The sequence below is a fragment of the Diceros bicornis genome, chromosome 4 (genome assembly GCF_020826845.1).
Source record: "Diceros bicornis minor isolate mBicDic1 chromosome 4, mDicBic1.mat.cur, whole genome shotgun sequence".
Classification (NCBI taxonomy): domain Eukaryota; kingdom Metazoa; phylum Chordata; class Mammalia; order Perissodactyla; family Rhinocerotidae; genus Diceros; species Diceros bicornis.
The window spans coordinates 28,438,614-28,466,492 of record NC_080743.1 but is presented as its reverse complement, the minus strand read 5'-3'; the positions used below and the strand labels follow the sequence as shown (position 1 = coordinate 28,466,492).

General features: G+C 36.1%; 1 protein-coding gene across 3 annotated transcripts in view; it reads right to left on the bottom strand.

Annotated features, from left to right (window-relative positions):
* Nucleotides 1-27,879, bottom strand: part of BTBD8 (BTB domain containing 8) — a 79,229-nt gene that overhangs the window by 18,587 nt on the left and 32,763 nt on the right. For all 3 annotated transcript variants that reach the window (XM_058538507.1, XM_058538508.1, XM_058538509.1), the window contains 6 exons: nucleotides 25,571-25,660; nucleotides 16,724-16,804; nucleotides 15,402-15,498; nucleotides 10,877-10,965; nucleotides 10,343-10,445; nucleotides 101-283 (listed from right to left, as the gene is read on the bottom strand). In XM_058538507.1, the coding sequence (XP_058394490.1) occupies nucleotides 101-283; nucleotides 10,343-10,445; nucleotides 10,877-10,965; nucleotides 15,402-15,498; nucleotides 16,724-16,804; nucleotides 25,571-25,660 (643 nt within the window). The remainder of the gene's footprint in view (nucleotides 1-100; nucleotides 284-10,342; nucleotides 10,446-10,876; nucleotides 10,966-15,401; nucleotides 15,499-16,723; nucleotides 16,805-25,570; nucleotides 25,661-27,879) is intronic.

The following is a 27,879-nucleotide window of genomic DNA, read 5'->3' as shown; positions in this document are numbered from 1 at the left end:
CTCATTTAATCCAATGCAACCTGCATTTAAAACTCTTACATAATTATAATCAGAACACAAAGATGGGACTAAATATAGGATATAGTTTTAGACGTAATACCTGTAAGAGAAGAGCAAAATTTTCACTGTGAATGATCTTGGAGAAGTTTTCTACAATAAATGCAATACATTCTTCTTGGAGCTGAGATGCCATAGTCACTGCTGCCTCTGTCCACTTCACTCTAGGTAAACTGATGATTAGCCTGTCACTTTCCATCAGAAGAAAAGCAGCATTCTTATCATTCTTATAATTTAAAAAATATTGGGGAAAAAAAGTTAGATTACTACTCATAAAATAACTTTCTAAGCAAATAAAATGCTTTTGTTTTCTTGTGATGTCTCCTGCACAAAACAAAATTCCAGGTAGCTACTATCTTTGTCATTAGTGTTACATAAAATACTTAATTATTCATTCATTATTATCCAAAAGGGCAAACTTTGCGCTGGGAAGAAATCACCTTTAAAATATAGCTAAAACAAACCTGAGATTAAAGTTATAATACAACTACAAAGAAAAACTTGACTTCCGTAAGATTTTCACTACTGAACTAATTTTTGTGCTTATAGATATCATTCATAACTGCATGGCTACACTGACATAGCCTTAATTCTTTTCTGACTATAAAATACACGTTCTTTATTATACATTTAGAAAGGCTAAAAATTACTTATAATCCCCAGTGATTTTCTTCCTTATCTCCAATTAGGTAAGACTCTTCTTTTTATATTTTATTCATTTAATGATAATTCATTTTTATATCACTAGAAAAAAAATGTTCCTGAATACTGATTTTTATGGAAAATGGAATGACAATTCACAGATACCATGTGCTCCAAGGAAAAGGAAAATATGGTAACTCATAAATTACTATATCTTATTCATGTTTGATTTTCTTAAAATAATCTTAGTAAATAACTATTTATTGAATAAATAGTCACCTGATAGATTACAATAGATTGAAAAGCATGGCCACAAATTCTTTGTAGCTCCATCCATCAAAGAGGTGGAATCTATTCCTTGTCCCTTGAATCTAGAGTGGCCTTTCCACTTGCTTGCACAAGCAGTGGCGTTGTGCAAGTTCCAGAGCCTAGGCTGCAAGAAGCCGTGCAGCTTCTGTCTTTACCTTCTTGGAATTCTGAGGCCACGAGACCATAAAAAAACCTGGTAGGAAAGACCACATGGAGCAGGAGGCTCAGCCTCTAACCCAGCCACCAGCTGAAGGACTGAGCTCAGGCAACAGCAGCAGAAGAATCACCCAGTCAACCCACAGAACTATGAGAAATAATAAACTGTAGTTTTAAACCACTTAGTTTTGGTGTGGTTTGTTATATACCAATAGATAACCAATAAATCTGAAAACAACAGACTGAAATCCTTGACTTAGGCTCCATGATGTAAACTTTACACACCCTCTGTATCTTTCAGATTTCAACTCAAGCACTACATGTTCCCAGATCCCTTTACCTACAGCAGATTCCTTCTATACATGCCATCAGAGAACCTGTCCTTTTTCTTTAGAGCATTTAATTCACTTGTATTACTCAATCATGAACATAACTATTTGTGTAATATCCATCTCTCTCACTAGTCTGTATGTTTTTTGAGTATGAACCCCACGTCTGTTTTGGCTCACCATTGTATCCCATAGGGCCTAGTATAGAACTGGATCATAGGAGACACTCAAATATTTGTTGATCTTTTAGCATCATCAGAGACTGAGAGTCTATAAGTGAATTTTTAAGCAAAATTAAGTTTAATCCTTGAACATCAAAACTTAAAATTTTACCCACTTACCAAGAATTCTTTTGAAATGTATTATATACTTCCTCTGCTTAAAAAAAATCATATTTTGCTATAATTCAAGTCTTTTTTTTTCAGTACCATCATCCTTTCCTCTTCTGGTGACTTCCTGAGTAACTGCAATTACTAAGAGTTTCAGGCAACAAGCCCAATTTGCTCTACTATAGGGATTATTCTGGTAGTAGAGCCAAACGTAGGGTATTCAAATAAACTTGGCAGGTATCTACAAAGTGCTTACTACATACATAGTGTTATATGCTCTGACAGTAATATTTTTTAAAATACAGATATAGAGTATACCTGTCATAATTTAGCTTGGAATCTATTGCAAAACTAAAATATGGACATAAATGATAACACAGGTGGTATGTAATCTTATTCCATATTGATCTGAATATATAACATTAAATGTTAGCGTAGCCTGAGGTTCAAAGAAGGAAGAAAATGTAATACTTCTAGACCAAACACATAAACTTTAATTCAATAGTTAATATGACACATTTCAAACTTCAAAAATATATAAAGGGCATTACTAAGAAAACTCTTCCCTTTCCTTTCTGTCCCCAAGCCACCCATTTTCCCTCACCCCAACCAATATTATTTATTTTCAGTATCTTTCCAGAGTTACTTTATGTATATACAAACAAAAAATCATGTAATTTTCCCTTTATTTTACTCAAATGGAGGCATTAATATGCACAGTACTCTGTACCTTGCCTTTTACACTTAGCATACATCTTGAATGTTTTTCTTATCAGAATATAAAGAGCCTTGTAATTGTTTTAATATCTATGTCATAGTCCACAATATAGATATACCATAAATCATTTCAACCAGTTCTTTACTTACAGATATTTATGCTGTTTCTAATTTTTTGCTATTACAATGTGGTAATGAATGACCTTGTAGATAACATTATTTCACACATATTTGAATATATCTATAGGAATAGATATATTCCTAGAAACAGAATTGCTAGGTCTTGGAAGCAACCTAGGTGCCCAACAAGGGATGAATGGATAAAGAAGATGTGGTATATATATACAATGGAATACTATTCAGCCATAAAAAAGGATGAAATTTGGCCATTTGTAACAACATGGATGGACTTTGAGGGTATTATGCTAAGTGAAATAAGTCAGAGTGAGAAAATCAAATACCGTATGATTTCACTCATAAATAGAAGATAACAACAACAACAACCAAACACATAGAGACCGAGACTGGATTGGTGGTTACCAGAGAGGAAGTGGGGAGGGATGAGGGTGAAAGGGGTGATTAGGCACATGTGTGTGGTGATGGATTGTAATTAGTCTTCCGGTGATGAACACGATGTAATCCACACAGAAATCAAAATATAATGATGTATACCCAAAATTTATATAACATTACAAACCAATGTTACCACAATTAATAAAAATAAAAGTAATAAAAAAAGAATTGCTGGGTCAATGCTACTTGTCATAGCCTGGGTTCTGCCTAATAACCGAGCCTGAGAAACAGGCTTGTATATAGATAGTTTATTTTGGGAAGTGATCCCAAGAGGATCTGAGGCACTGAGACAGTGAAATGGAAGGAGGAAAAGCCAATCGAAGGGTATGTTTTCTAGCTCCTCGCTACTCACAGTGTGATCCATAGCATCAACATCACCTAGCCATCTCCCACTGGTCAAGGCTTATCCCCTGGGGTGTTAACTCCCTTTTACTTCCATGTTTGCACAGGTATCACAATTGTTAAGCTGTAGGTAATTAAGAGGTTTGTATTTTCTTTGTGAACTTATCCTAAGATTAGCTGTTTTTTTTTTTGGTGAGGAAGATTAGCCCTGAGCTAACATCTGCTACCAATCCTCCTCTTTTTGCTGAGGAAGACTGGCCCAGAGCTAACATCTGTACCCATCTTCCTCTACTTTATATGTGGGATGCCTGCCATAGCATGGCTTGATAAGCAGTGCATAGGTCTGTGCCCAGGATCCAAACCTGCAAACCCTGGGCTGCCGAAGTGGAGCAAGCGAACTTAACCACTATGCCACCAGGCCAGCCCCTGATTAGCTGTTTTTTTTTTTTTTTTTTTTTTTTTTTAAAGTTAACTTGTAGGAACTCTCTGTATTAGGAAAATTAGAATCACAAATATGATATAAATTGTCATTTATCTTTTGACTTTGCTTATGGTCTTTTTATTTTTTAATTGATGTTTTAATAGTTTGTAACATTCTGAAATTTTGGGTTGTACATTTTTGTTTGTCCATCACCATATATATGTCTCCCTTCACCCCTTGTGCCCACCCCCTAGCCCCACTGCCCCTGGTAACCACAATACAGTTTTCTCTGTCCATGTGTTGGTTTATATTCCACATATGAGTGAGATCATACAGTGTTTGTCTTTCTCTTTCTGGCTTATTTCGCTTAACATAATACCCTCCAGGCCCATCCATGCTGTTGCAAATGGGACGACTTTGTCTTCTTTTATGGATGAGTAGTATTCCATTGTATATATATACCACATCTTCTTGATCCAATCAGTCAGTCAAGGGACATTTAGGTTGCTTCCACTTCTTGGCTATCGTGAATAATGCTGCAATGAACATAGGGGTGCATAAGCTTCTTTGGCTTGTTGATTTCAGGTTCGTTGGATAGATTCCCAGTAATGGGATAGCTGGATCATAGGGTATTTCTATTTTTAATTCTTTGAGGAATCTCCATACCGTTTTCCATAGAGGCTGCACCAGTTTGCATTCCCACCAGCTGTGTATGAGGGTTCCTGTTTCTCCACATCCTCTCCAACATTTGTTGTTTTTTGTCTTGGTGATTATAGCCATTCCAATGGGGGTGAGGTGATATCTTAGTGTGGTTTTGATTTGCATTTCCCTGATGATTAGTGATGTTGAACATCTTTTCATGTGCCTATTGGCCATCTGTACATCTTCTTTGGAGAAATGTCTGTTCATTTCCTCTGCCCATTTTTTGATCGGGTTGTTTTGTTTTTTTGTTGTTCAGTTGTGTGAGTTCTTTATATATTACAGAGATCAACCCCTTGTCAGATATATGTTTTGCAAATATTCTCTCCCAGCTGGTGGGTTGTCTGTTCATCTTGATTCTGGTTTCGTTTGTCTTGTAGAAGCTCTTTAATCTGATAAAGTCCCACTTGTTTATTTTTTCTTTAGTTTCCCTAGTCTGGGTAGGCATGTCATCCGAAAAGATTCCTTTATGACCAATGTCAAATAGTATATTGCCTATACTTTCTTCTATGAGTTTTATAGTTTCAGGTCTCACCTTCAAGTCTTTGACCCATTTTGAGTTAATTTTTGTGAATGGCGACAGGAGATGGTCCACTTTCATTCTTTTGCATGTGGCTGTCCAGTTTTCCCAACACCACTTATTAAAGAGACTTTCCTTTCTCCATTGTATGTTCTTAGCTCCTTTGTCGAAAATTAGCTGTCCGTATATGTGTGGTTTTATTTCTGGGCTTTCAATTCTGTTCCATTGATCTGTGTGTCTGTTTTTGTACCAGTACCATGCTGTTTTGATTACTATTGCTTTGTAGCATATTTTAAAGTCAGGGATTGTGATGCCTCCAGCTTTGTTCTTTTTTCTTAGGATTGCTTTAGCTATTCGGGGTCTTTTGTTGCCCCATGTGGTCGTTTTTACTATATAGAAATTTTGCATTTTTATGTAACCAAATCTTTTTTTATGGCTTCTGAATTTGGTATCCCCACTCCCCTGATGAGGTTATAAAATAATTCTCCCAGGGTTTATTGTAGTATTTTAATGGTTTCATTTTTCTACGTTCAAATCTTCAATCCATTTGGAATATATCTTGGCATACTAGGATGTGAGGTATAGATCCAACTTAAATTTTTTTCCAGCCAGCTTCCTGGTTGTCCTAACACTGTACATCAAATAAACATTATGATTCATAATATTTTTTAATCCTTATGATATTGTGTTAATCAAATAGGCCTCCAACTATCCTTTAGCTTTAAGACTAATGGCCTAATATGTATACAGCTTTAATTTTACCATAGTGACCATCTCCACACCTATTCGTGTTTTAACTTTTCTAAATTTAAAAACTCTCCATAATTTGTTTTTAAAGGGCTTAAACAAAATATTTTGAAACAGAAAAATTTAATCACGTTTTGAAATAGTTCAAGTAATTACAGTATAAAGTCCTAACTTTCCTAACACCTTTCTCTCTTCTGCTCACCCCCTCATCCTGCTCTCTCTTTCTCCCAGAAGCAATGGTTTGTACTTGGTAGGAGGGAGCAATCACATCTTACTGAACGGCTGCATGGTGACCAAGAAAGAGGAAAACCTCAAAGTCCCTCACATCAAAATAAAAAAAAAAACAATTCTCCATATACAGTCCTACACAGCACTTTCTTGTCTCCTTTGGTATATGACAGTGTTGGACATATCACTGATGGAGTAAAGCGCGTCCCATGGCACACGTGGTTGAACTGAATTAGAACTAAAGAAGACTTAGGAAGACTGCTGGCTCTTTCTTTATTTTTTTGGATAACATATTTCAAATTTTAATTTGAAAAGACTAAAAATATTCTATTTTTTATCAAAAGCTAAATATATTTTATTTATATAATAAAATATGAAGAATATATTAAATTAATATTTCTTAAAACTTGAATATTGGGGCTGGCCCCATGGCCTAGTGGTTAAGTTTGGCGTGCTCCGTTTCGGCAGCCTGGGTTCGGTTCCTGGGCACGGACTTACCCCACTCATCAGTGGCAGTGCTGTGGTGTGACCCACATACAAAATGGAGGAAGACTGGCACAGATGTTAGCTCAGGGCAAATCTTCCTCAAGCAAAAAGAGGAAGATTGGTAACAGATGTTAGCTCAGGGCATATCATCCTCAGCAAAAAACAAAAAACAAAACAAGAAAACCTTGCTGAGGATGACCGGCTCTGAGCTAACATCTATTGCCAATCCTCCTCCTTTCCCCCCCACCCCCAAAGCCCCTGTAGATAGTTGTATGTCATAGTTGAACGTCCTGCTAGTTGCTGTATGTGGGACGCGGCCTCAGCATGGCCAGAGAAGCAGTGCGTCAGTGCGTGCCCGGGATCCAAATCTGGGTCGCCAGTAGCAGAGTGCGCGCACTTACCCGCTAAGCCATGGGGCCGGCCCCCTCGGTCACATTTTAAAAGTCTGTCAGGAATGCTCTAACACACTTCTTTATTTTGAAATTGTCTTCTCTCTTCAGGTTCATCTCAAACTACTTTTCTTATCCTTCCAATCAAAATCGTCTTAACCTCTGTGATCCCATGTATATACCTGAATTATAAATTATACTTATTCATTCATTTACTTACCTATTTGATGATATATATTGAGTGCCTAATATGTACAAGGCACTGATCTAAGGCTAAGGCTACAAAGGTAAATAAGACTGACATAGAACTTAATGTTACTCCTCATCATAGTCTAACTTGTATTTTACTTAGTTATTTAAATGCCTATTCTTCCATCAATTTATGAGTTCCTTGAAGTCAAGGAACACACTCCTTTAAAAAAAAATCTTCGCCCACATTGAGCACCTATCATATTATCTTTAGAATGGCAGCGATTGGTTTTAAGACCTGGCTTTGTCATCTACTGACATTGTGAACTTGAATAAGGCACTTACCTCTCTGATTCTCTTTTCTCATATGTGAAATGGAGATAATAGTACCTGTCTTATACAAAACTTCAAAAAATAAAAAGTATTTTTTGAACTGTAAAGGTCTAAAAAAACCACTAAATAATAACAGTAGTAGTAGTAATGATGTTTCCCCTTCTAATGAACTGAATTATAGGTGAGCCATTTGTTTGCCTTCATGAGCAGGGAGTAACTATTCACTGATCAAAGAAACTAATGCCAAATAGTAAGCAACAAAACTACAAAGTCCTTCATTAGCAAAAACACAGATTTAGATTTTTTTTGCAGTGGTATCTCACCAGCTGATGACCTACACTTATTTTCCCAGTTATATTTAGATGTATCTTCTGTGTAACCCAGTCTGACTTATCCTTCAGGGTTCAATCAGAGAAACAGGACCACCAGGAGGTACTTATATACATAAAGGAATGTGTTACAGGGATTTGACCTTATACAATTGTGGGAGCTGGTTACACATTCTTCATATGTGATGATGTAGTTTGAAGTCCACAGGGAAGGCAGTCGAGAAGGGAAGATGGATATAAAATGCGGGGGAGAGAGGACAAGTCGACACCCAAGAGCACAAGCTGTAACCCACAAGGAAAAACTCATTTCAGTTCTCACTGCCTCCAACCTGGATGAAATGGGTGTCCTTCAGGAGATGCTGGCGCCTTTCATCATGGAGCTAAACACATCTCTGGCTGAGGGGTAAGAAAAGCCAAAAGATACAGAGCAAGGTGGAGCAGTTGTAGGCCTGGCTTCTGTTCCACACCAACAAGGTGAGCCAGTAAATAAGCAACACGTATAAGCTAAAAGCACCTGCCCTAGTCTTCCTAGCGTAAAAAAAAAAAGGCTGTGGCTTCACTTCTACCCTCCAAATCGCACGCCAAATTGTCTCTTGCGGCCTCTCGAACTGGAAACGTACAAAGGAGGAAATTCTGGGAAGCACAGTTCATCCTAGTCAAGCTGACACGTTACAAAGCCACCACAACCCACCCCTTATTAATTTGGTACCTATACACATCTCTTTAAACCATACTTAATTCCCACATAGAGACAATAACGAAGTCATGCTTCTGCCCAACATGATATACTATCCCCTATACAACAAACATGCTAACCCTTTCCCTAAGAGGATGTGAAGTCGTTTGTTTTATCTTTGGGTGATAATCATTGTTCTTCAAATTGATTCACACTCCCCTTTGGTATCCTGTAACTTAAATATAGAGATGTAAATTTAACTATTACCAACAGGTCTTCTATTAGATGGTAGGGGAATGAGACAGTGGAAAAAACCAAAAATACTTAGTTAATATATACACAAAAATTCATATAAAAAAGGGAAATTAATATGTTAATATTAACTACCACAGTGCTCATTTCTGTAACCGGTCACTTGGTCATAGCTGGTATTTATAACTACCTTTTTCCACTACCATTCCAAATTCCCTTTGCCCTCAGCAAGAACCTCCGCTGTTCTTGCTGATGCGATGTAGAGGCCTAGCATCACTTAAAGCTACATCAAATCTGTTTAATCGAGCTTCTGAACTAGTTGTTATCAAGCTCCTGAATGAATGAGATGCAGAACTGGCAAGTTTTGATGTGCTTTATCTGGTAGGGTAGCCCAAACTTTCATTCCTGAAGAATCTGGGCCATTATCAGTGCTATCTAATTTGGGTTGTTAGTTTTCCATTGATTTTAATCATAGGACATAGGAGTACTGCATTCCAGATGTACTCCTCATAACCACATTATATAGTACCAACCCAATTTCCCCTCGATAGTCACTTCAAAGAAGATTCCACTTTGCCTGTTCATTTACAAAGTGGCCAGAAGGAGACAGTCTCAACTTCTAGTTCAATGGAACCATTGTTGTGTTCCCAGGAGGAAGCATTCTTCTCTTTGGAACTAAGACCTCTAGATCAGCAGAGACTAAAGTTGCATGGACAGGAAGCAAAAATTTTGCCAGTGGATCACTATGAATAATTGTATGTGGAGCTACTCGCATTTCCACATCTTGATTTCTGAACCTATGAATACTAGTTATGAGAGAAATAGCGCCATACATCAAAAACCGATCCAGAGCATACACAGCCTCCTAGAGGGCACTGCCCCAACCCTTAAGGCATTGCTACCTAGCTGGTGCTGCGAGTCTTCAAAAGGCCATTCCTCCATTCAAGCCAGCTGCTTCAGGATGATAGGAAACATAGTAAGAACAGTGAAATCGTGAGCATAGGCCCATTACTGTACTTCATTTGCTGTGAAGTGAGTTCTTAGTAAGAAGTGATGCTGTGTGGAATACCGTGATGGTGGAAAAGACATTCTGTAAGTCCATGGATAGTGGTTTTAGCTGAAACACTAGGAGCAAGGAAGGCAAATCCACATACAGAGCAAAAGGCTATTTCACTGAGAACACAGCGCTGCCTTTTCCATGATGAAGTGGTCCAGTATAATTAAACTGCCACCAGGTAGATGGCTGGTCCTCTTGGGGAATGGTGCCATACAAAAGTTTCAGTGTTGTACCCAAATCCACCTCAGTGAGAGGAAGTCCATATTGCTGAGCCAATGCATAACCTCCATCCCTGGCACCACGTCCCTTTTGTTCATGAATCAATATATACCTCCTAGTGGTTCTGCTTCTCCAATTGAACCCTCACTAATGGGGTTGGTACAGAGGAACAGAATCTTAAGGATAAGTTCTCTGAATTGGTTCTGGTTATCTGGAATTGGTTCTCTCATCTTGCTTTTATATTATAATTCTACATTTATATTTAAAACATTGAAAATACCAAACAAAATTGAGTAAGCTTTTTGATGACAAACACAAACAAGGGTATTCAGCTTATACTTACTAAAGACTGAATCAACATATTAAGACAACTTTTCTGAATCTCAGGAGGTACATTTGCAAAACTTCTCTCAGACCAAAACCTTGCAAAATGCTTTACAATCCACCTGTTAAAAATCAAAGAATTCCAAGTTAGAGAAATGAAAATATTTTTATAATATTCAATAATATTTGGGTTTTCAGTGACATAAGTTGTACATATATATGTTTTGACTAATCCTTACAGTTAATTTTTGTGAGCTCTATGATGGATCTAACTATATTCTCTTTTCTGGAAACATATATTTTTAAATGTACTTTGCGTTATGTGCATGGATTTTAACATAAGTAACGATGGTTCACCTAAAATAAAATTGATCCTAAGCATCTTGAGTAATATCTAAATCAACAGTCCTCAATTGTTGCAACTAGTTAAGCATTGAGCTACATACATTGTGCTCAAGAAAATCAGCCAAGTCTAGAATTTCCCAGAAAATTAGGAGAATGGAAGAACAAAATCCCTAAACTAATAATATCAGCACTACTTCAGATCACTTACTTCATGCAGTCAGCAAAAAGACTTTCCACTCCAACTGAATGCGCAATAATCAGGCATTCTAAAACAGGCGCCAACCTTCTGGGAACAAGCTAAAATTGATAGAAAACACTAAATTTATTCTTTTTCAACTTACAGAAGCTAAAAGTATTTTGTTCATAAAGATGATCTGATTTATATACCTAAACGGCAGAATAAACGTGTAATTCAAAAGACTGTTATTCTTTTAAAATCAAGTATCACTAATAACCTTAGTTTTATAGACTAGCATTTGAGCTCTTTTAGCTACCAGAATGCACACAATTTTTACTCTAATTTCATTTAAAATTTTTTAAGTAAAAGTGGTATAATAACTTCTAGTACATCACATTGCAATACAACCATGCGGTCTGATCTGCTTCTTCAAGTATAAATATAACTTTAAGTACATGTACGTTGGGAAGACCTATACTGACCTTCGATAAAATGATAGAATTTAGTTAGATCATAATTATATAACATATTTTTAAAAAGCACATATACAGAAGTAATAAACTAAAACAACAAATAAATAAAATGTAGATACAAGTAGTGAAAATAACTCATTGCTCTGGTGTTAAGCTTCTGTGCTACATATTGTGTGCGCCAAATGTTTTCAGTTTTTGGACTATGTTCCTAAGCACATCTACTGCCCATTAGGGTGAATAAAGTTCAACTTCTCCTGGTACAAACTCATTAGTTGTGGTTTGGGGTTTATACACTTAAAAAGACCAGCAATCAGCCCATTTGTATATATAGTCTCTAAATACATACTTCTGAAGATCCTCTGCTCACAGAGAAGAGCAAAAGCTTCTTTAGAAATGCCTCCAGCACAGTCCTTGTAATAGTCAGTGATTCCAACTTTTTAAATCATGAATTGCTATTAATTTGATTTTCTAATACCCTTCTCCTAAAAGTGTTATATTAGTGTTTAAGAAATTGAATGTAAATATTTTGCCTTGCATATTAGCAATTTAGTTATTCCCTTTGAGATAACTGGAAGTATCCTAAGTTGTCCTAAAATCAGAAACGGCTATCCCTATATAGTATACAGTGATAATTCTACCAAGTTAAATAATTTGGTTTTCTGACCCACTTAAGATGAGAGTATCAAACTAGTATGAGGGAAGAGACTACTCGTATAGACATATTTGACAACCTAAAAGCACCCAGAAGTCTGAAGAACTGTAAAAGTAATCACGAGTTAAAAAGTCCAGCAGTTTAATTTTATTTAGGAATAACCAGCCCTCTGCAACACAAAGTCCACTAAGTGACGTATAACTTAAGAATAATTTCCATAAAGAAATTATTAAAATAAAAAATAATTTGCTGCTTAAAACAGAAACTGGCAAACTACAGCTTGTGGGCCACATCTAGCCCACCACTGTTTTTGTGAATAAAGTTTTATTGGAACACTGCTATGCTGTTCCATTTACATATTGTCTATATAGCTGCTTTTGCTCTATAACAGAAGAGCAGAGTAGTTGTGATAGAGACCGCATGGCCCACAAAGCCTAGAATATTTAGTATCTGGCCTTTTACGGAAAAAGTTGACTGACTCCTGGCTTAAAGAGTTAACTTTAGCTTTCAGAGAATTTTATTTATACGGAAATGCTCATTCCCAAGTGTTTTTGTAATAGGATGACTGACCTTGAGTCATTTTCAAAACCTGCTTGTAGAATTTGGGAAGACATATATTTAAATTATTACCTAAAATATATTTTTAAATCAGTGACAAAAAATATATAATGTGAAGCCTACTATAATCCTGTAAATGAATTCCAAAAATTTTAATCGTGTAAAAGGCAAGACTGTGAAGTTAATAAAATGATTGAAGCTGGCTTGACAGGAATTCCGGGGCCAATTACCCATCACATTATACCCAAATCTGTATCACTGTGGAGTGTGTTATCATAGGTTTACTACATTTAAGTCACTGTCAAGAAAATGAATAATTGAGATCTAGAAGTTAAAAATTATATATTCAAAGATATATTTATAAAAATACATAAAGCAAAAAATTTAAAGATCAGGTCAATAAAAACAGAAACTGTTCTCTCAAATATCTGTTACCACAATAATATGCGCTATATTAAAATAAAGTGAAAAAAGTTTGCAACAAAATACCATATTGACAATTTTTATTAAATTTCCTTTTCTGTTGTTTTAATGGCAACAAATATGCCTTTTGTGTTTCAAAAATTAAGTGGATTACTGAAAGTAAAATACAAAAAGCTGCATATAACCTATGTATACTCATGAACAGACTGAAAAATAGAGGCAATGGTCCAAAGACTATCCATAAAAGAGATTTCTAAAATGTTCGATGTAATTGGTTCAACCACGCTATGTCAAATTCCCCTTTTTTTCCATCCCTTAATGACATTATACGCAAATTCCAGTACTTTTGGCATTGAAATTCAGTACAGCACTAAACACCTATCTCGTATCTGATTTAAATCCTTCCCTTCCCCATCACTGAGGACATTTATAGTAGGAGATCTGGAAGAGGGAGCAGAGCGTGGTCTAGTCTCCTGCTCGTCTAATGCCTAGGTCTAACTCCTGTGGAAGAGGGCTATGGATGGCTATGGTCACCTTATGTAACTAACCAGAGACCAACATACTAATAGGGAGATATCCTGAACTTTGCTGATGTGGTGGCTCCTTCTGGGACAGACTGAACTTGACCCCAGGCTCTCAGTAGATAAAGAGTCTTCGAGTGGTTCATGATAAACAATGCCTCCCTAGGTGGAACACAGTGTAATTTGGCCCTGTATCGTCTCCTCTGATTTCACAGAACCACTGAGGTCTTCCTCCTTCCCTGCATGTATTAACTGGGGTGTGGAGTGGACTCCCCACACCTTTTTCTATATATAACAATAACTGTTGTCCCTAATCACCAGGCTAGTACTGGCTTCTCCAGCAAGCCTCTTCTTGCTTTTAGAAATCTCCACAATCAAGTATACTCTCACTGGTTTCTGAGGCATATTCCAGGCTCCCCCAAGAAATCTCTTACCACTTTCTTTTCTTCTTTAATGGAAGCTCCAGAGTGGGCTGGTTTTATAGATATAGTAGATACCCCTCTAGGGGATGAGAGGACATTATCTCCTCGTTGCAGATACCCCCTATCTTTGATCTTTATTTGGGATATGCTTGGATTTCCCTCCTAACTTTCACTTAACTGGAAAGGTGGGGGAAGCAGATGAAAAAGAAGGGAAATCTTTCACCAGAATTCTTCACTTTCTACAAAGCTGAGGACACCACAGACTGCCCTCCTTCTTCTAGTTCCCTTACTTCTAGAGGAAGGAAGGGATGGTTGATTAAAGGTGGCTGAGGAGTTTAACCATTTCTCAGTAAAGCCTAGAGGGGGTGGTAGTGGTGGTGCTGGACCCAGCTGTTCATGGCTCTGTTTTAATACATGGGGTGCTTCCTCAGCTACAACACAAAAATCTAAATTTAAATGTTATTAAAATTACCTAATTACAATTCATACAATGCATATTGTTGCCTCAAGTATCCAAAAGAGGGGAATATTGATGTAAACAATTCTTTTAAGATTTGTTTTTTGTTGATTATAAAAGTAATATATGATCATTGTAGAAAATTTAGAAAATGCATAAAAGCATAAATAAGAAAATAAAAAATAACCTACAGTCACAGTAAATTAAAACAGTGGAGAATCTAAGAATAACGTACAAAATGGCATCTGTACAAATGCACAGTATGGGCTCCTTCTTTAAACAATAAATTTATATTTGCATAAACTAAAATGAAAAAGTCAGATTTATACTCTACCTGGGGAGACAGGCAGAAGAGAACTATATTGCATCAGTACATGTTATAAAGGGAAGAGGTAGGAAGGAGGAGTATAGTTTCAGGCAAAAAGAATTGGTGAAGCACTGTGATAAATGCACTTTGATAAATGGAGAAGGTAACCTTGGTTCCTAACTTCCTTTCTCTTAGTTCTAAACACTGAGTCCCAGCTGTACACTCCATCTTTGAATTATAGAAGATACTCCTATATCCTTTCAGTAAACCTCCCACTTCATTTTATTTTACTTACAATGATCTGAATTAATTTCTGTGTTTTTTGTAAGCATATCATATACGTTATTTCTCACGTAGAGTTCCCATTAGTTAAACTGACTTTTTTTTTTTCTTTGGTGAGGAAGATTAGCCCTGAGCTTACATCTGTTGTCAATACTCCTCTTTTTGCTGAGGAAGATTGGCCCTGGACTAACATCTGCACCCATCTTCCTCTATTTTATGTGGGACGCCTGCCACAGCACGGCTTGATGAGTGGTGCGTAGGTCCACGCCCAGGATACGCACCTGAGAACCCTGGGCCGCCAAAGTGGAGGGCGTGAAGTTAACCACTATGTCACAGGGCCAGCCCTGACTTAATATTTTTAAGATTTAAAGCACTATTTACTATCAGAGGTAAAAAACTGGTAGGTAATCCTGGGTGACTTTAGGCGCTAGGTAAAAGATTTCTGAGACTCAATAGTTACCTTCTGAAAGAAATTACAGTAATCTCTTCTTAAAATATAGATTGCTACTTCTTTTAATCCTTCTAGTCCATACATATCAGCCATATTGAGTATCTGTCTAAAATAAAAATAGATATACTGTTAATTCTCCAATTTAAAAACCAAGGCATAATACACAGTAGTTTCCTGATAATATATAGTCTGTTTAGAAAAAACAATAACCTGAATTATTTTAATTCTAACATAATACTCTTCGTGGATTATAAAAAGGACACAAGCCAAAAGTTGAAAGCACTGTCACATGATTTGATTAGTGGAGAATAAGTAAATTTGGAGCTGTTTCAATCAAATTTCCCTCATATTCTCAGTGATATATACAGCAAAGTCCATGAAACTGCTGCGAAGGCTGTAAAAGTTACAAATCTCTTGGCAACCAATTTGTATAATAAAAATTTGGGGAGAGGGCAAATAATTGATGCTTATCATATTGACAATGCCTACAAATGACCATAAAATAGGAGACAGCATTTAATGACTCAGAGGGTTTCGGTTGCTTCTTTCATTGGCAAGTATTTCGGAGCACTCACACATACTTTAGATACTTAAGAAACCTACAAGTCTTGAGAGCATGATGAAATTTCATATAAGTTTCCAGGGGGAAAAACTTCAGTACTTAATCCCTGTTAATCATGATACTTTCTCCCCCAAATTATATTTATTCAGTTTGCAAAGGAACCAATGAATATTTAAAATTAAAAGAGCAGCTTCATTTGTCTGATGTTAGAATAGCAATAAAAGGAGAGGACATCCAGAAAATTAGAAGACAAAGGTAGATTTCATTCTCCAGTAGGATTTCAGCAGTTTAGATGTCATTTCACTATAGAGCACTTAAGAATCACATCGTTGTTGGTCTTCAGGATGCCTATATTCTTAAATTAATTTTAAGGTTTTTAATTTTCCTTTTCTTATGCTGTTTAAAAGGGACATCCTAAAATTAAAAAACAAGTAGTAAAATAATTGTTCAAGATTTGATAAAGGCTCAATCTTGTTTTATAAAAACCTGTCATTTATTTTCCAAAAGAAATATAAGGTTTTTCTAATATAATTTAAGTCTAATAAAGATTTTTCTTAATCTTATGACTGTGAGTTGCTAGATCATCTCTTTTTCTAAATACAGTGACTTATTGTTTTTAGATTTTCCCAAAACACACACAAGGTATGGCAAAACAGATAATAAAAGTGAAGCTTCTACTTCATTGACACTTTGAAACATAGCTCAACAAAGCAGAAGCCAAAAAAAATTAATATTTTTATATTTAAAATCATTAAAAAGTAATACATACCCAACATTAGCTTTGTCTGGAAAGTCCAAAGTTCCTCCATACATAAAATGCATCATAACATTCATTTCTACATGGTTTATACTGAAAAATAAAAGAAAACTAAACTCAAATCCAGAAATAATTAAGGTTTAACTGATATCAATGATACACTGTTTTGCCATAAACTTTTAGCCAGGATAAAGTTTTAATCTCAGTTTTATCTGAAGAACATATTCTTCAAATAACATTCATGCAGGTATGCCATTAATTTAAAATGAAGTATAACTGCAGCTATGGATTTTCGTATGCTATAAAATGTTTATTAGTATACTATCAAATCACTGATTACTTGTTGAGCATCTTCTATAATAAACTTTTAGAGCTAGAAAGGACCTTGGAGATCATAGTCCAACCTCCGGCTCATTAAGAAATCCTCTCCTCAGCATCTTTGACAAAAGGCCTCTGGTCTTGCTTAAAGCCTCAGACAGACAACTTTATTCACTAGAAAGATTCTTGTTATGCTGTAAAGATTTCTTAATTTCTTTCTTTCTTTTTTTTTTTTTGTAAGGAAGATCAGCCCTAAGCTAACATCCATGCCAATCCTCTTCTTTTTTCCTGAAGAAGACCGGCCCTGAGCTAACATCTATTGCCAATCCTCCTCCTTTTTTTTTTTCCCTTTTTCTCCCCAAAGCCCCAGGAGACAGCTGTATGTCATAGTTGCACAACCTTCTAGTTGCTGTATGTGGGACGCGGCCTCAGCATGGCCGGAGAAGCAGTGCGTTGGCGCGCGCCCAGGATCCAAACCCAGGCCGCCAGTAGAGGAGTGCGCGCACTTAACTGCTAAGCCACGGGGCCGGCCCTCTTAATTTCTAATACCTATCCATTGGCTCTACCTTGGCCAACGTTCTCATTATACAAATAAAAAGTAAAGATATGACTTAAGAAGTAGTCTGGAGTGATAATCTTTATGTCTCACTGATGACAGGATCTTAAACTCTGAATTCATGACCTCCTTCCTCTTCTCTACCTCATAACACCTCAAATCCAGGCTTCTTTCTCTTATTCCTACTTTGTTCATAGCACTGGTTACAGGACTTCTTGCATCTTGTCCTACCCTTTATCTCTGTACCAAGGGGAGCGAATTATCTGGTTCATGGAGAACAACCACTGGTCGTTGGTCTGAAGGAACTCGAGAAGACAGGTAATTTGATTTCTTTTCCCCTTTCTTCTCTGCTGAACCAGTGGGAAGAGGTGATGGGGAAGAAGTGCATCTGCTATCCAGATTCAGACTTTCTCCCAGGTGGGCTGCCTCAGAGGGGACATAGTAACCAAGTCAACTTTGGCTCTCGCATTAAAGCACATTTTACTGCTTTAATAGTTTTTATCAATAATAAAGGAAACGTTTTCTTACTTCATCTGCTGATTCTTTTGTCTTATTTTGAATAGGAAGAAAGTACATTATTTATTGGCTCCCTCAAAACTCTAACAGCATCTAGATTATCATCTAGATACCTAAATCAGAGCTGGAGGTTCATCTTAATCCTCTCCCTCCTATCCCATCATTTATACTTCCAAAAATTTCTTGAATTCAGCCTCTGCTATTTCCCCTCTCATTGCTCTCGTTTAGCCTCTCATTTTCTCTCATCTGTACTATGACAGTATCCACTCATGCAGGTTTTCTGCCTGAAATAATCGCCTTGCATCCATTTCCCACATTGCTATTAGAGTGACTTTGCTAAAATGTAAATCTGATATAGTCCCCGACTTTGAAAACCCTTCAATAATTCTCCAGAGCCCATAGACAAAAAAGCCCAAATTCCTCAGCTTGGTGTACAATGCTCTTTATCATCTGACCTCTGGTTCTCCTTCTCTAGCAGTCATTCCAAGTTAAGTGAACTATTCATTTCCTATACCTGAACTACTTATAATTCCCTATACATCCATGCCTGTTCACACTGCTTAAAATGCTCTCCCTCTCTACTTACTTCATCTTTCAGACACAAGACATGTGGCTCCTTATCTCTGATTGTTTCCTTAATACCCCCAAAGCAAAAAAAAAAAAAAAAAAAAAAAAATCACTGAACATTAAACACAGTAATAACTAACACCTACTGAGCACTTATTATGAGCCAACCACTGAGCTAATAAGCATTTTGAATGCCATTAGCTTACTTAATCATTACAACAATTCAATAGTAGATACTATTATTAGTCTCATTTTATAGATGAAAAAATTGAAATTAACTAACTTGCCCAAGGTCAAATGGCTAGTGAGGCACTGGAATTTAAATCCTGGCAGATTGACTCCAAAGCTTGGGCTCTTAAGCAGTATACTATATAGTCCTCCATTATCACATTTATCAAGCTGACTTGTAATATCTTTGTCTACATATTTGTTTCTCCCTCTAGACTGAGTTCTGTGAGGGCAGCGTTTGTATCTCATTTATCCTTCACCCCTGTTAGCAGCAGAATGTCAGCGTTGATTCAATACCCCCAGGATGAGAAGAATTTCCTTTCCCCACATAATACTGGAGCTCTGCAGTGGAATCAGGGTGGGGACAGTGCTGATCAGATCCCCACAGTTTGTTAAGCATAGTATTTAATATCTGCTAAAGGAACAAAAGGAGGAAGGCAAGAAGAAAGGAAATGGAGTCCCACAGGGTAGGACTTAGAAAGGTGTTGCTTTGATTCTATGGTCTTAATATATGCTCAATAAATGTTTGATGAATGTTTAATGAGTGGCTTCTTAAGGCACTTATGCCATCTTCCCAAACCTTCAGAGAAACACTGAGTTGAAAATATATAATATTTTTCAATTAATTTAATAAATATTTACTGGCCCCTACTACGGCTATGTACTGGTTTCTGCTGATTCAAAACTTCACATCTTTAATATGCAGGAAAAAAGTCAAATTGCTAAATATTCTCATTTATATACTATGGATATGATAAGATTTGATCTCAGAATAATTATGCCATATTATCTATAGTCTGTTAATCAAAAAAACACTAGCATAATTACTAGAATGTGTACTATTCCATAAACTTTTCCTTAAAATTTCAAGAGCCATTCTTATCTATGTTAATGAGAACTGGCCATTTATATTGAAAGAATAGTTTAAGACTTGACACATTTAAGCAAAAGATAATAATGGCTATATAAAAACAAAAGTAGTCTTATTAAATAGCAAAATCTAGACATTTGAGTGTATATCAATATATATGATAGCTATAAAAACAGCAAGAAACCGTTTTCCTGCTGTCTTGATAGATGTTTTACTAACTACGTTCTCATTATCATGTTGTAAGTCATTTGTATTTTTACTAAGTGTTTATAAAGATATGATCAACTGACCTAGAACAACAAATGACTCCAATAGTCCATAGTTTAAATGAAAAGATTTAAAGCACTATTCTCATATAAGTGTAATCAGAATAAAAGCTTGTAGGATATGAAAACATTACATATACTCAGAGTCAGAAAAAAGAAAAATCTGAGAGAACAGAGCTCTAAGATCAGAGAATGAACATGCACCTTGTCTACCAAAATCTCTGTGCTTTATATGTGCTTTCTAAAGTTCCAGGTTCCTATGTGTGTGGGCTAAGGTAACATATAGAAATCATTCATTCGTTCATTCACATTCAATATTTATTGAATGGTATGCTCTGGGCTCTATTCTAGACCTTGAGGATACCAGAAGCTTACATTCTAGAGAGAGGACATGGAAAATAAATAGTATGTAAACAAATACATGAAGATAATTTTAATAGTGAAAAGTGCCATGAAGACAATACAACAGAATAACATAAAAGAGAGTAACTGGAGAATTGGGCTGTAGCTACTTTAGGTGGGGTAGTCTGGGAAAAACCCAGAGGCCAGATCACATAGAGTCTTGTAGGTTATGTTAAAGATTTGGGTTTAATTTTAATTGTGATGAGAAGGCATTGAAGGATTTTAGTCAGAAGAGAAATACGATCTGATTTATATTTCAAAAGATCATCCTGAAGGTTCAGGGGTTCAGAATCCCAGGAATCTCTCAACAGAGATGAGAATATCCCAATTTATGCTCCAAAGCCCCAAGCCACCACTGGAAGATTTCTATTTATATAAAATGGAAATATGTGGGGTTTCTTTACAGAAATATTGGCTGTGGTTCAACTTCCAGTGTCGGATATGGAAAATTTCCCCCTTCCTCCACTAGAAGAGAACTTCCTTCCAACCATACCCTTCTACCTCCCAACTCTAGGGCATGGGTAGAATTAGGATTATAGAACTCTTCTATTCCTACCTCAATTTATTGAACACTGTCTCTCTTGAAAAATATCATATGCATTACGTCTCTGAGTGACCAACTCATCAAAAATACTGTGGTTCTTTTCTGAAAAGATAGACAGGATTTCACTCTAATCTATTGCAGAAAACATTCTGCAGACATGCAACAGTGGCACAGTTCCAAAAGAGGCTGCTGATCAAGCAAAGCAGGCAATGCCATCCTGGTACTGGTAATGGCCCTCACTTGAACCCATCTGTCTCTAGAAAATGAGAACAATCTAATTTAGGGAAAAAAGAAAAAGACAAACATTAATGAGCACTGCATACTATGTACCAAGCACTGTGCCAAGTTCTCTCCTCAGTGTATCTCATTAAATCCTTTCAACAACCTCAGGAAGCTTAGGGAAGGTAAGCAATGTCCCTAAAGTCATGTAACAAGTTAGGACTGGAGGTAAGACTGCCTACAAGGACACCAAAGTCCATGATCTTTCTTGTATACCACACTACCCATGGAAACATCTACCCAGGTTTACAATATAAGTTAATGTGAAAATAGAATTTGTTTTGTAGATAAGTTTGTTACAACATAAAAATTCCTAAAAAATGTGATTTTTTAAAAAGTAAAATTCCTAAATCCCTTTTAGCCTTCCTACAGCTTTATATGCCATGATACTAATAATGTTTTAGGTGGTAATCTGAGATGCTCAATTTGATATATGGTACAAGAGAGAAAAGCAAAATGTACCGTATGATAATAATAATAAAGGATGTAGATAAAACCCAGTATCCATCAGGAGATACTTTCTTCTTTCATTTAGTGTTAGAAAACCTTGCTTGATCATGCAAGATAAAATAATTGAATCAAAAAGAAACGTATCCTCATTTCCAATATGCTAGCATTAGAAGTGAGTAAACTGATTAGGAGTGAGCCTGCTCTGCTGATACAGCAGCTCTGGGTAAGATGACCCAGTAGGGAGCAGAGCCTTTATTACCACAACAGAAGCGAAGGGAAAATACTGTAAGAGGAGTGAGCCTGATCATTGCTGGCACTACTACAAGTACAGTCTACTTATTTGGATGACACCTTGAAACAAATTTGGCTACTTCTCTTTGGCTTTCCCTTGAACAAGCTACTGAAGTTCATCAGTATTAGTAGTCAAGCCATATTATAAAAGGAGCTTTTTATCCATTACCTCCGTCATAATCAAAGATGGAAAATTACAGGTGAGGAAGTAGAGACCAGTAGTTGATGCCACTACTTCTTTCTTATCTACCACCTCTTAATAAATAGACTTCATTTTTAGAAGCCTGTGTGTTTTGAATGTTTAATCTAATTGCTCACGAGGGTTGATTAAGGATTGCCTTTATTCCTACGGCTAAACTCAGAGGTCATCTTGAACAACATAAAACAGATAAAGGTGGAGCACTCTGGCTGAAGAGGCGCCCCTTCCCAATGGCCTTCTCCTCAGACCCCAATCCCACACCATGTCTTCCCTAACATGCCTATCAGGAGCTTAGAGTCCTATGGGATAAAGTTTGAAAATCACTGATTTAAACAGTGGAAGAGAAGAGCAGTCAGAGCCAGCTCAAGAGCACATAGCAATGGGAGACTTTTAATTTCTTCTGTGACTGTGGTGGAATGGACCCTGAATTAAGAATCAACAAACATGTGATTTACATTCAGCATAAGCACTAATTTACCAGGAGTCCCTGGGAAGACATTTAATCTATCTGCTTTTACTCTTGTGTTATTCTTGTTTTTACTCATCTGTAATATGTGAATACACCTGCTCTCTCAAAGACTGATTCTAAAAATTAAAGGGCATAGTAAATGTGGAAGAAGTCTAGAAAATATATGGTGTTATTGTAAGGTATTATCATTGCTGAGGACAGATTCTATTTGGAGAGAGGACCAAAGGTATACATAATAGGTATCAGGTAGTAAAAACTGTTACTAAACCTACAAGGAGCTAAGGTTTCTTTCAGGAAAAAATTAGGTGTGTGCTCTCTGTAAATTACTTTCCTCTGCTATAGAATAAGATCCTATAATCATAACTTCTTTTGACCTTTCTCTCACTACACAGAATCACATAATTTTTAATAAATGCCAAAAGTTGCATCATAAGTCAAACCAGTGTTATTTCTTCATTTAAATTTTTATTGAATTCAGTTCTAAAGAGATTGAATTGACAGTTTTAAAATATGTCTAAAACATCTGAAACACAGTCCCTGGACAAATTTCCAAAATTATACCAAAGTGATTATTCCTAGGATTAGCACACACAGACGCTGGTCTCTGATAGCACTATCTCTTCTTCCTATATTCATTGGATATTTTAAATTCATCATAAAGGAAGTGATCTTATCAGTAGGATACATACATCTTTCAGGTTGTTTTTCAACAGTGATGATAAAATTTCACCAACTGATCCATCTACAAATTACTTTTACTCACGGATAATAAACTCTTTAGCTTGGCATGTAAAATCTTCCATAATGAGAAACTACCTGGTTGCCAGAGGCAGAGGGTAGGGGTGTGGGTGAAATGGGTGAAGGTGGTCAAAAGGTACAGACGTCCAGTTATAAGATGAATAAATCCTGGGGATGTAATGTACAGCATAGTAACTATAGTTAACAATATTGTATTGTATATTTGAAAGTTGCTAAAAGAGTCGATCTTAAAAGTTCTCATCACAAGAAAAAAACTATAACTATGTATGGTGATAGATGTTAACTACACTTATTGTGGTAATCATTTCCCCAAATATACACATATCAAATCATTATGTTGTACACCCAAAACTAATACAATGTTATATGTCAATTATATCTCAACAACAACAATTTAAATAAATAAATAAAAGAGGAGCTCAGATGGTAAGAAAACAAAATTACTTAGATGCAAACGTTCATTTTTTTTTAAAACATCACCAGAGCAATTCATGTTATGTTTTGATACTATATTAGTGGGAGACAGAAAAAACCAAAGAAAAACAAACCTTCCACGTGTATTTTATGCATGTAGGCAACAAATTAGTAGAGAGAAAGTTTATTTTAATAGCAATAGCAAGTAAAAACTTGGTGATTATATACAATTTTACATCTTCCATTATTTTCTCTTTATTACTATTTCATTGGTCTAGTCTTTTCTGTTCTTTAAAAAGCACACTGTAATAAAGGCATGCACGTGATTTCATGGATGTGTAATTAAATCAGTAACAGTGGCAGTTGCTGAAACTATATCCAAAAGACAGGCTGCAACATATGCTGTGATATGTGTATTGAAACTGTCGTAGAATAACTAAAATGTAACCCTCTAAAGGCCCTGGTATGAAAGAAAAGGGGTTAGGTCCTTTTGTATATGTGTTTCATTTCTAGTAAATGAATAAAATATGAAAAAATGGAAACACATCACATATTCTTACAAATGTTTCAAAATTCCATTTGTTATAGAGTGAGAAATTACAAAACGAAAAGCATTTAGGGATGTTTTAGTTAGTAAGAGAACCAGATGGTTGTAACCTAGAAGGCTCAATTATAGGCCAGTGTGACAAATAAATGGTCAGTAACAATTTATCAATACTTTCCATGTATCCACTGTTATGGAATTGCCACTATCACCAATCCACACCCAAGCCTCTGGCCAAGGCTGACCCAGTCAAGGAAACATCCATGGTCAGAATATGCAGGGCCAAGGGGCCCCCTCAGAACTTCCAGGCAATTTTCCTACTGAGAAAGCCCTCCCCCATATTGATTCTGACACTGATTATCTGTGGCCAAAAAACGTTCCATTTCACCATTTAAAGTAGTTCATCTCTTAATAACTGTCTCAGCAGTTTATATAAACTGCCACCAACTCTTCTGGCCAGCAGCTACTATTTAACAGTTTTGGTGTAGGTTCACCATTGCACTATCATAGATTACTGAAATCCATACCTATACAAATTATTCTTAAAAAAAGAAAGAAAGAAAGAAAGAAACTACCTGCTATAGACTGAATATCTGTGTTTCCTCAGCCACCCTAATTCATATGTTGAAGCCCTAACCCCCCAGTGTGGCTATATTTGGAGATGGGGCTTCTAAGGAAGTAATTAAGGTTAAACGGGGTAATAAGGGTGGCCCCCTGCCCTGATGTGATAGGATTAGTGTCCTTATAAGAAGATACACCAGAGAGCTCTCTCTCTTCCTCCACCTTCCTTTCACCTCCCCGCCAGCCCCATGCACTGAGGAAAGGCCATTTGGGCACACAGTGAGAAGTGGCTGTCTGCAACCCAGGGACCCAAGGAAAGAGCTTTCACCAGACACCAACCTTGATGGCACCTTGATCTTGCAGAACTCTGAGAAAATAAATTTCTATTGTTTAAGCCACCCAGTCTGTGGTATTTTGTTATAATAGTCTGAGAAGACTAGTACACTATCTCTATTATTAAATGCTCCCTTCTACCTCTCATTTTCAGAAAATGTACTTTGTTGAATTCTACCACGAGAAATATTTCATCGAACACAAAGGAAAATCAGATTCACAAAAAGCACTTTGCGTGAAATATTATTTGCAATCATTTGCAGTCAAGCTGCCTTGTAAAAAGTATACTTACCCTTGAAGAGTAATATGCTCTTGGGAGCTTTCAGACCAACAGCCACTCAACATTGCAGCAAAATAACTAGATCTGGCACTTAAAATGGCTCTAAAGGGAAGATGGGGGAAAAAACACAGGTAAACATTTAAGTACTATGCAAAATGTAATTTTTTATGAAAATCTTCATCTTTATCTCTTAAAACATGACAACAATCTATTTGTCCTGTTTGTATTCACTGGTAGGATTATTATAATAATAAAACTGATAAGCCTATATTTATACCTAAGTATTTTGATTGCTTGATTAAAACATTAATTCCCAAGTCTTTTTTATCTTTTTAATTTTTTCTCTTGAAAGCTCTTTAATTTTAATAACAGTTGAAACTATTTCCATGAGTAAGAGAGTAATAAATCATTTACAAATGGAGAAATAAAGACCAAAAGATGTTACTCACTATCTTGAGGAAATATCAAGAAGAAAGAGAACAGAACTCTAAAGGTACTGAGTTCAAGTTCAGAACTCACTCCAATTACGCTCAAGAATGGCTATATCTTAGGTCTAAGGAAATGACAGAAAAGATATTTTCTTTTGAATTTCCATTCTATCTTTACAAATAAAATGCTAATTCATTCATTCTTTAATTCAACAAATATCTATTGACTTTTATTTTGTGCTAGGCATTATTCTAGGTGCTGGGAGTACAGAAGTAAATGAGATACAGAGATCAATGCTATATTCTAGTGGAGGATGAGATGGAAGAGTGGAGGGGGATAAAGACACTTCTGGCAATGGCTTACTAGGTTGTCTCAGACCAATCCTCTTGCTGAAAATGGCTAGAAAGATGAGCAAAACACGTATATATTAAAAAAAATGAAGAAAGAAAGCATGATTCTAAGGCATCAGAAAGCTACCACGGTGGTAGGTTTTGAGACAAGTTTTGAGACAGAAGACAAAGGAGATGATCCAAGTGTTTGAGGCAACTTTTTCCATTGAGGCAGTTGCAAAATCTGAAAGCAAAAGCAATGGTTGAGAGGCTAAGAAGCTGAGCACAGATTCTGGCAATCTTCACAGGCTTGGAGGCACACAAGTTGGAATTTGGGGTCTATTAAAGAGAGGAGAATTTGGTGGATACTCCAGGATTTCAGTTGGACTCTGAAGGGCTACACCCTAGGAAAAAGAATGAATGGGAAATTGACAGCTCTTATTAGAACTGAAGTCCAACTTTGAATCAGCTCAATCGTGACTGGAATAAAGTGATCTGCATCTAGCCTAACTGCTGGCCAGAAGCAAAATAGCTCACAACAGCCAACCAACCATCAAACAGAAGAAAAAAGTTGGAAGACATGATTTCAAGACTTACTATAAAGTGACAGTAATCAAGAGAATGTGGTACTGATGTAAGGATAGACATACAGATCCCTGGAACAGAATTGAGAGTAATGAAAATAGACTCACACATATACGGTCAATTGCTTTTCAACAAAGGTGTCAAAGTAATTCTTGAAAGACAATCTTATCAACAAAAGGTACTGGAACTGGAGGTTTGGAGCGAAAGAAATGAAGCTCAACAGTTAACCTCACACCATACACAAAAATCAACTCAAAATGGACGAAAACCTAAATATAAAAGCTAATACTATAAAATCTCTAGAAAAAGGTAAAAATCTTTGCAACTCTGGGGTAGGCAAAGATTTCTTAGGACACAAAAAACATGAACCACGTTTTTAAAAAAACATAAAAATTTAAACTTTAACAAAATTAAAAACTTTAGTCCTTTTAAAGTCACTTTCAAGAAAATGGAAAGACAAGCAAAATGTTGGAAGAAAAGATTTGCAAAACATGTATCTGCCAAGTAACTTGAATCCAGGATGTTAAAAAAACGATTAAAACCCCATATGAGATATAATGTATCTTATTTATAAATATATATTATATATATAAAATACATATATAAGTACATAAACAACCCAACTAAAAAATGAGTGCACACACAAAAAATTATGAGGTAAGACGCAAATTGATAGAAACAGTTTTACTTCAAAAGGAAAGTTTATGGCTAGTTATAAAGAATGACATTACATCAAGTTTTCAGCATTAGATTAGGATTGGAAAAAGCTATGGTCAGAACCATACATGATTCATCTGAAGGGGAAAAAAAGGTACACGTCTGTTTCTCAATAGTTCACTTGTATTAAAATTTGTACCAAATCACTCTCTTTAAGAATGCTTTAAAAAAATGGGCAAAAGATTTGAACAGAAACATCACAAGATGTGCAAATGGCCAGTAAGCACATGAGATGGTACTCAACATTACTAGTGATCAGGA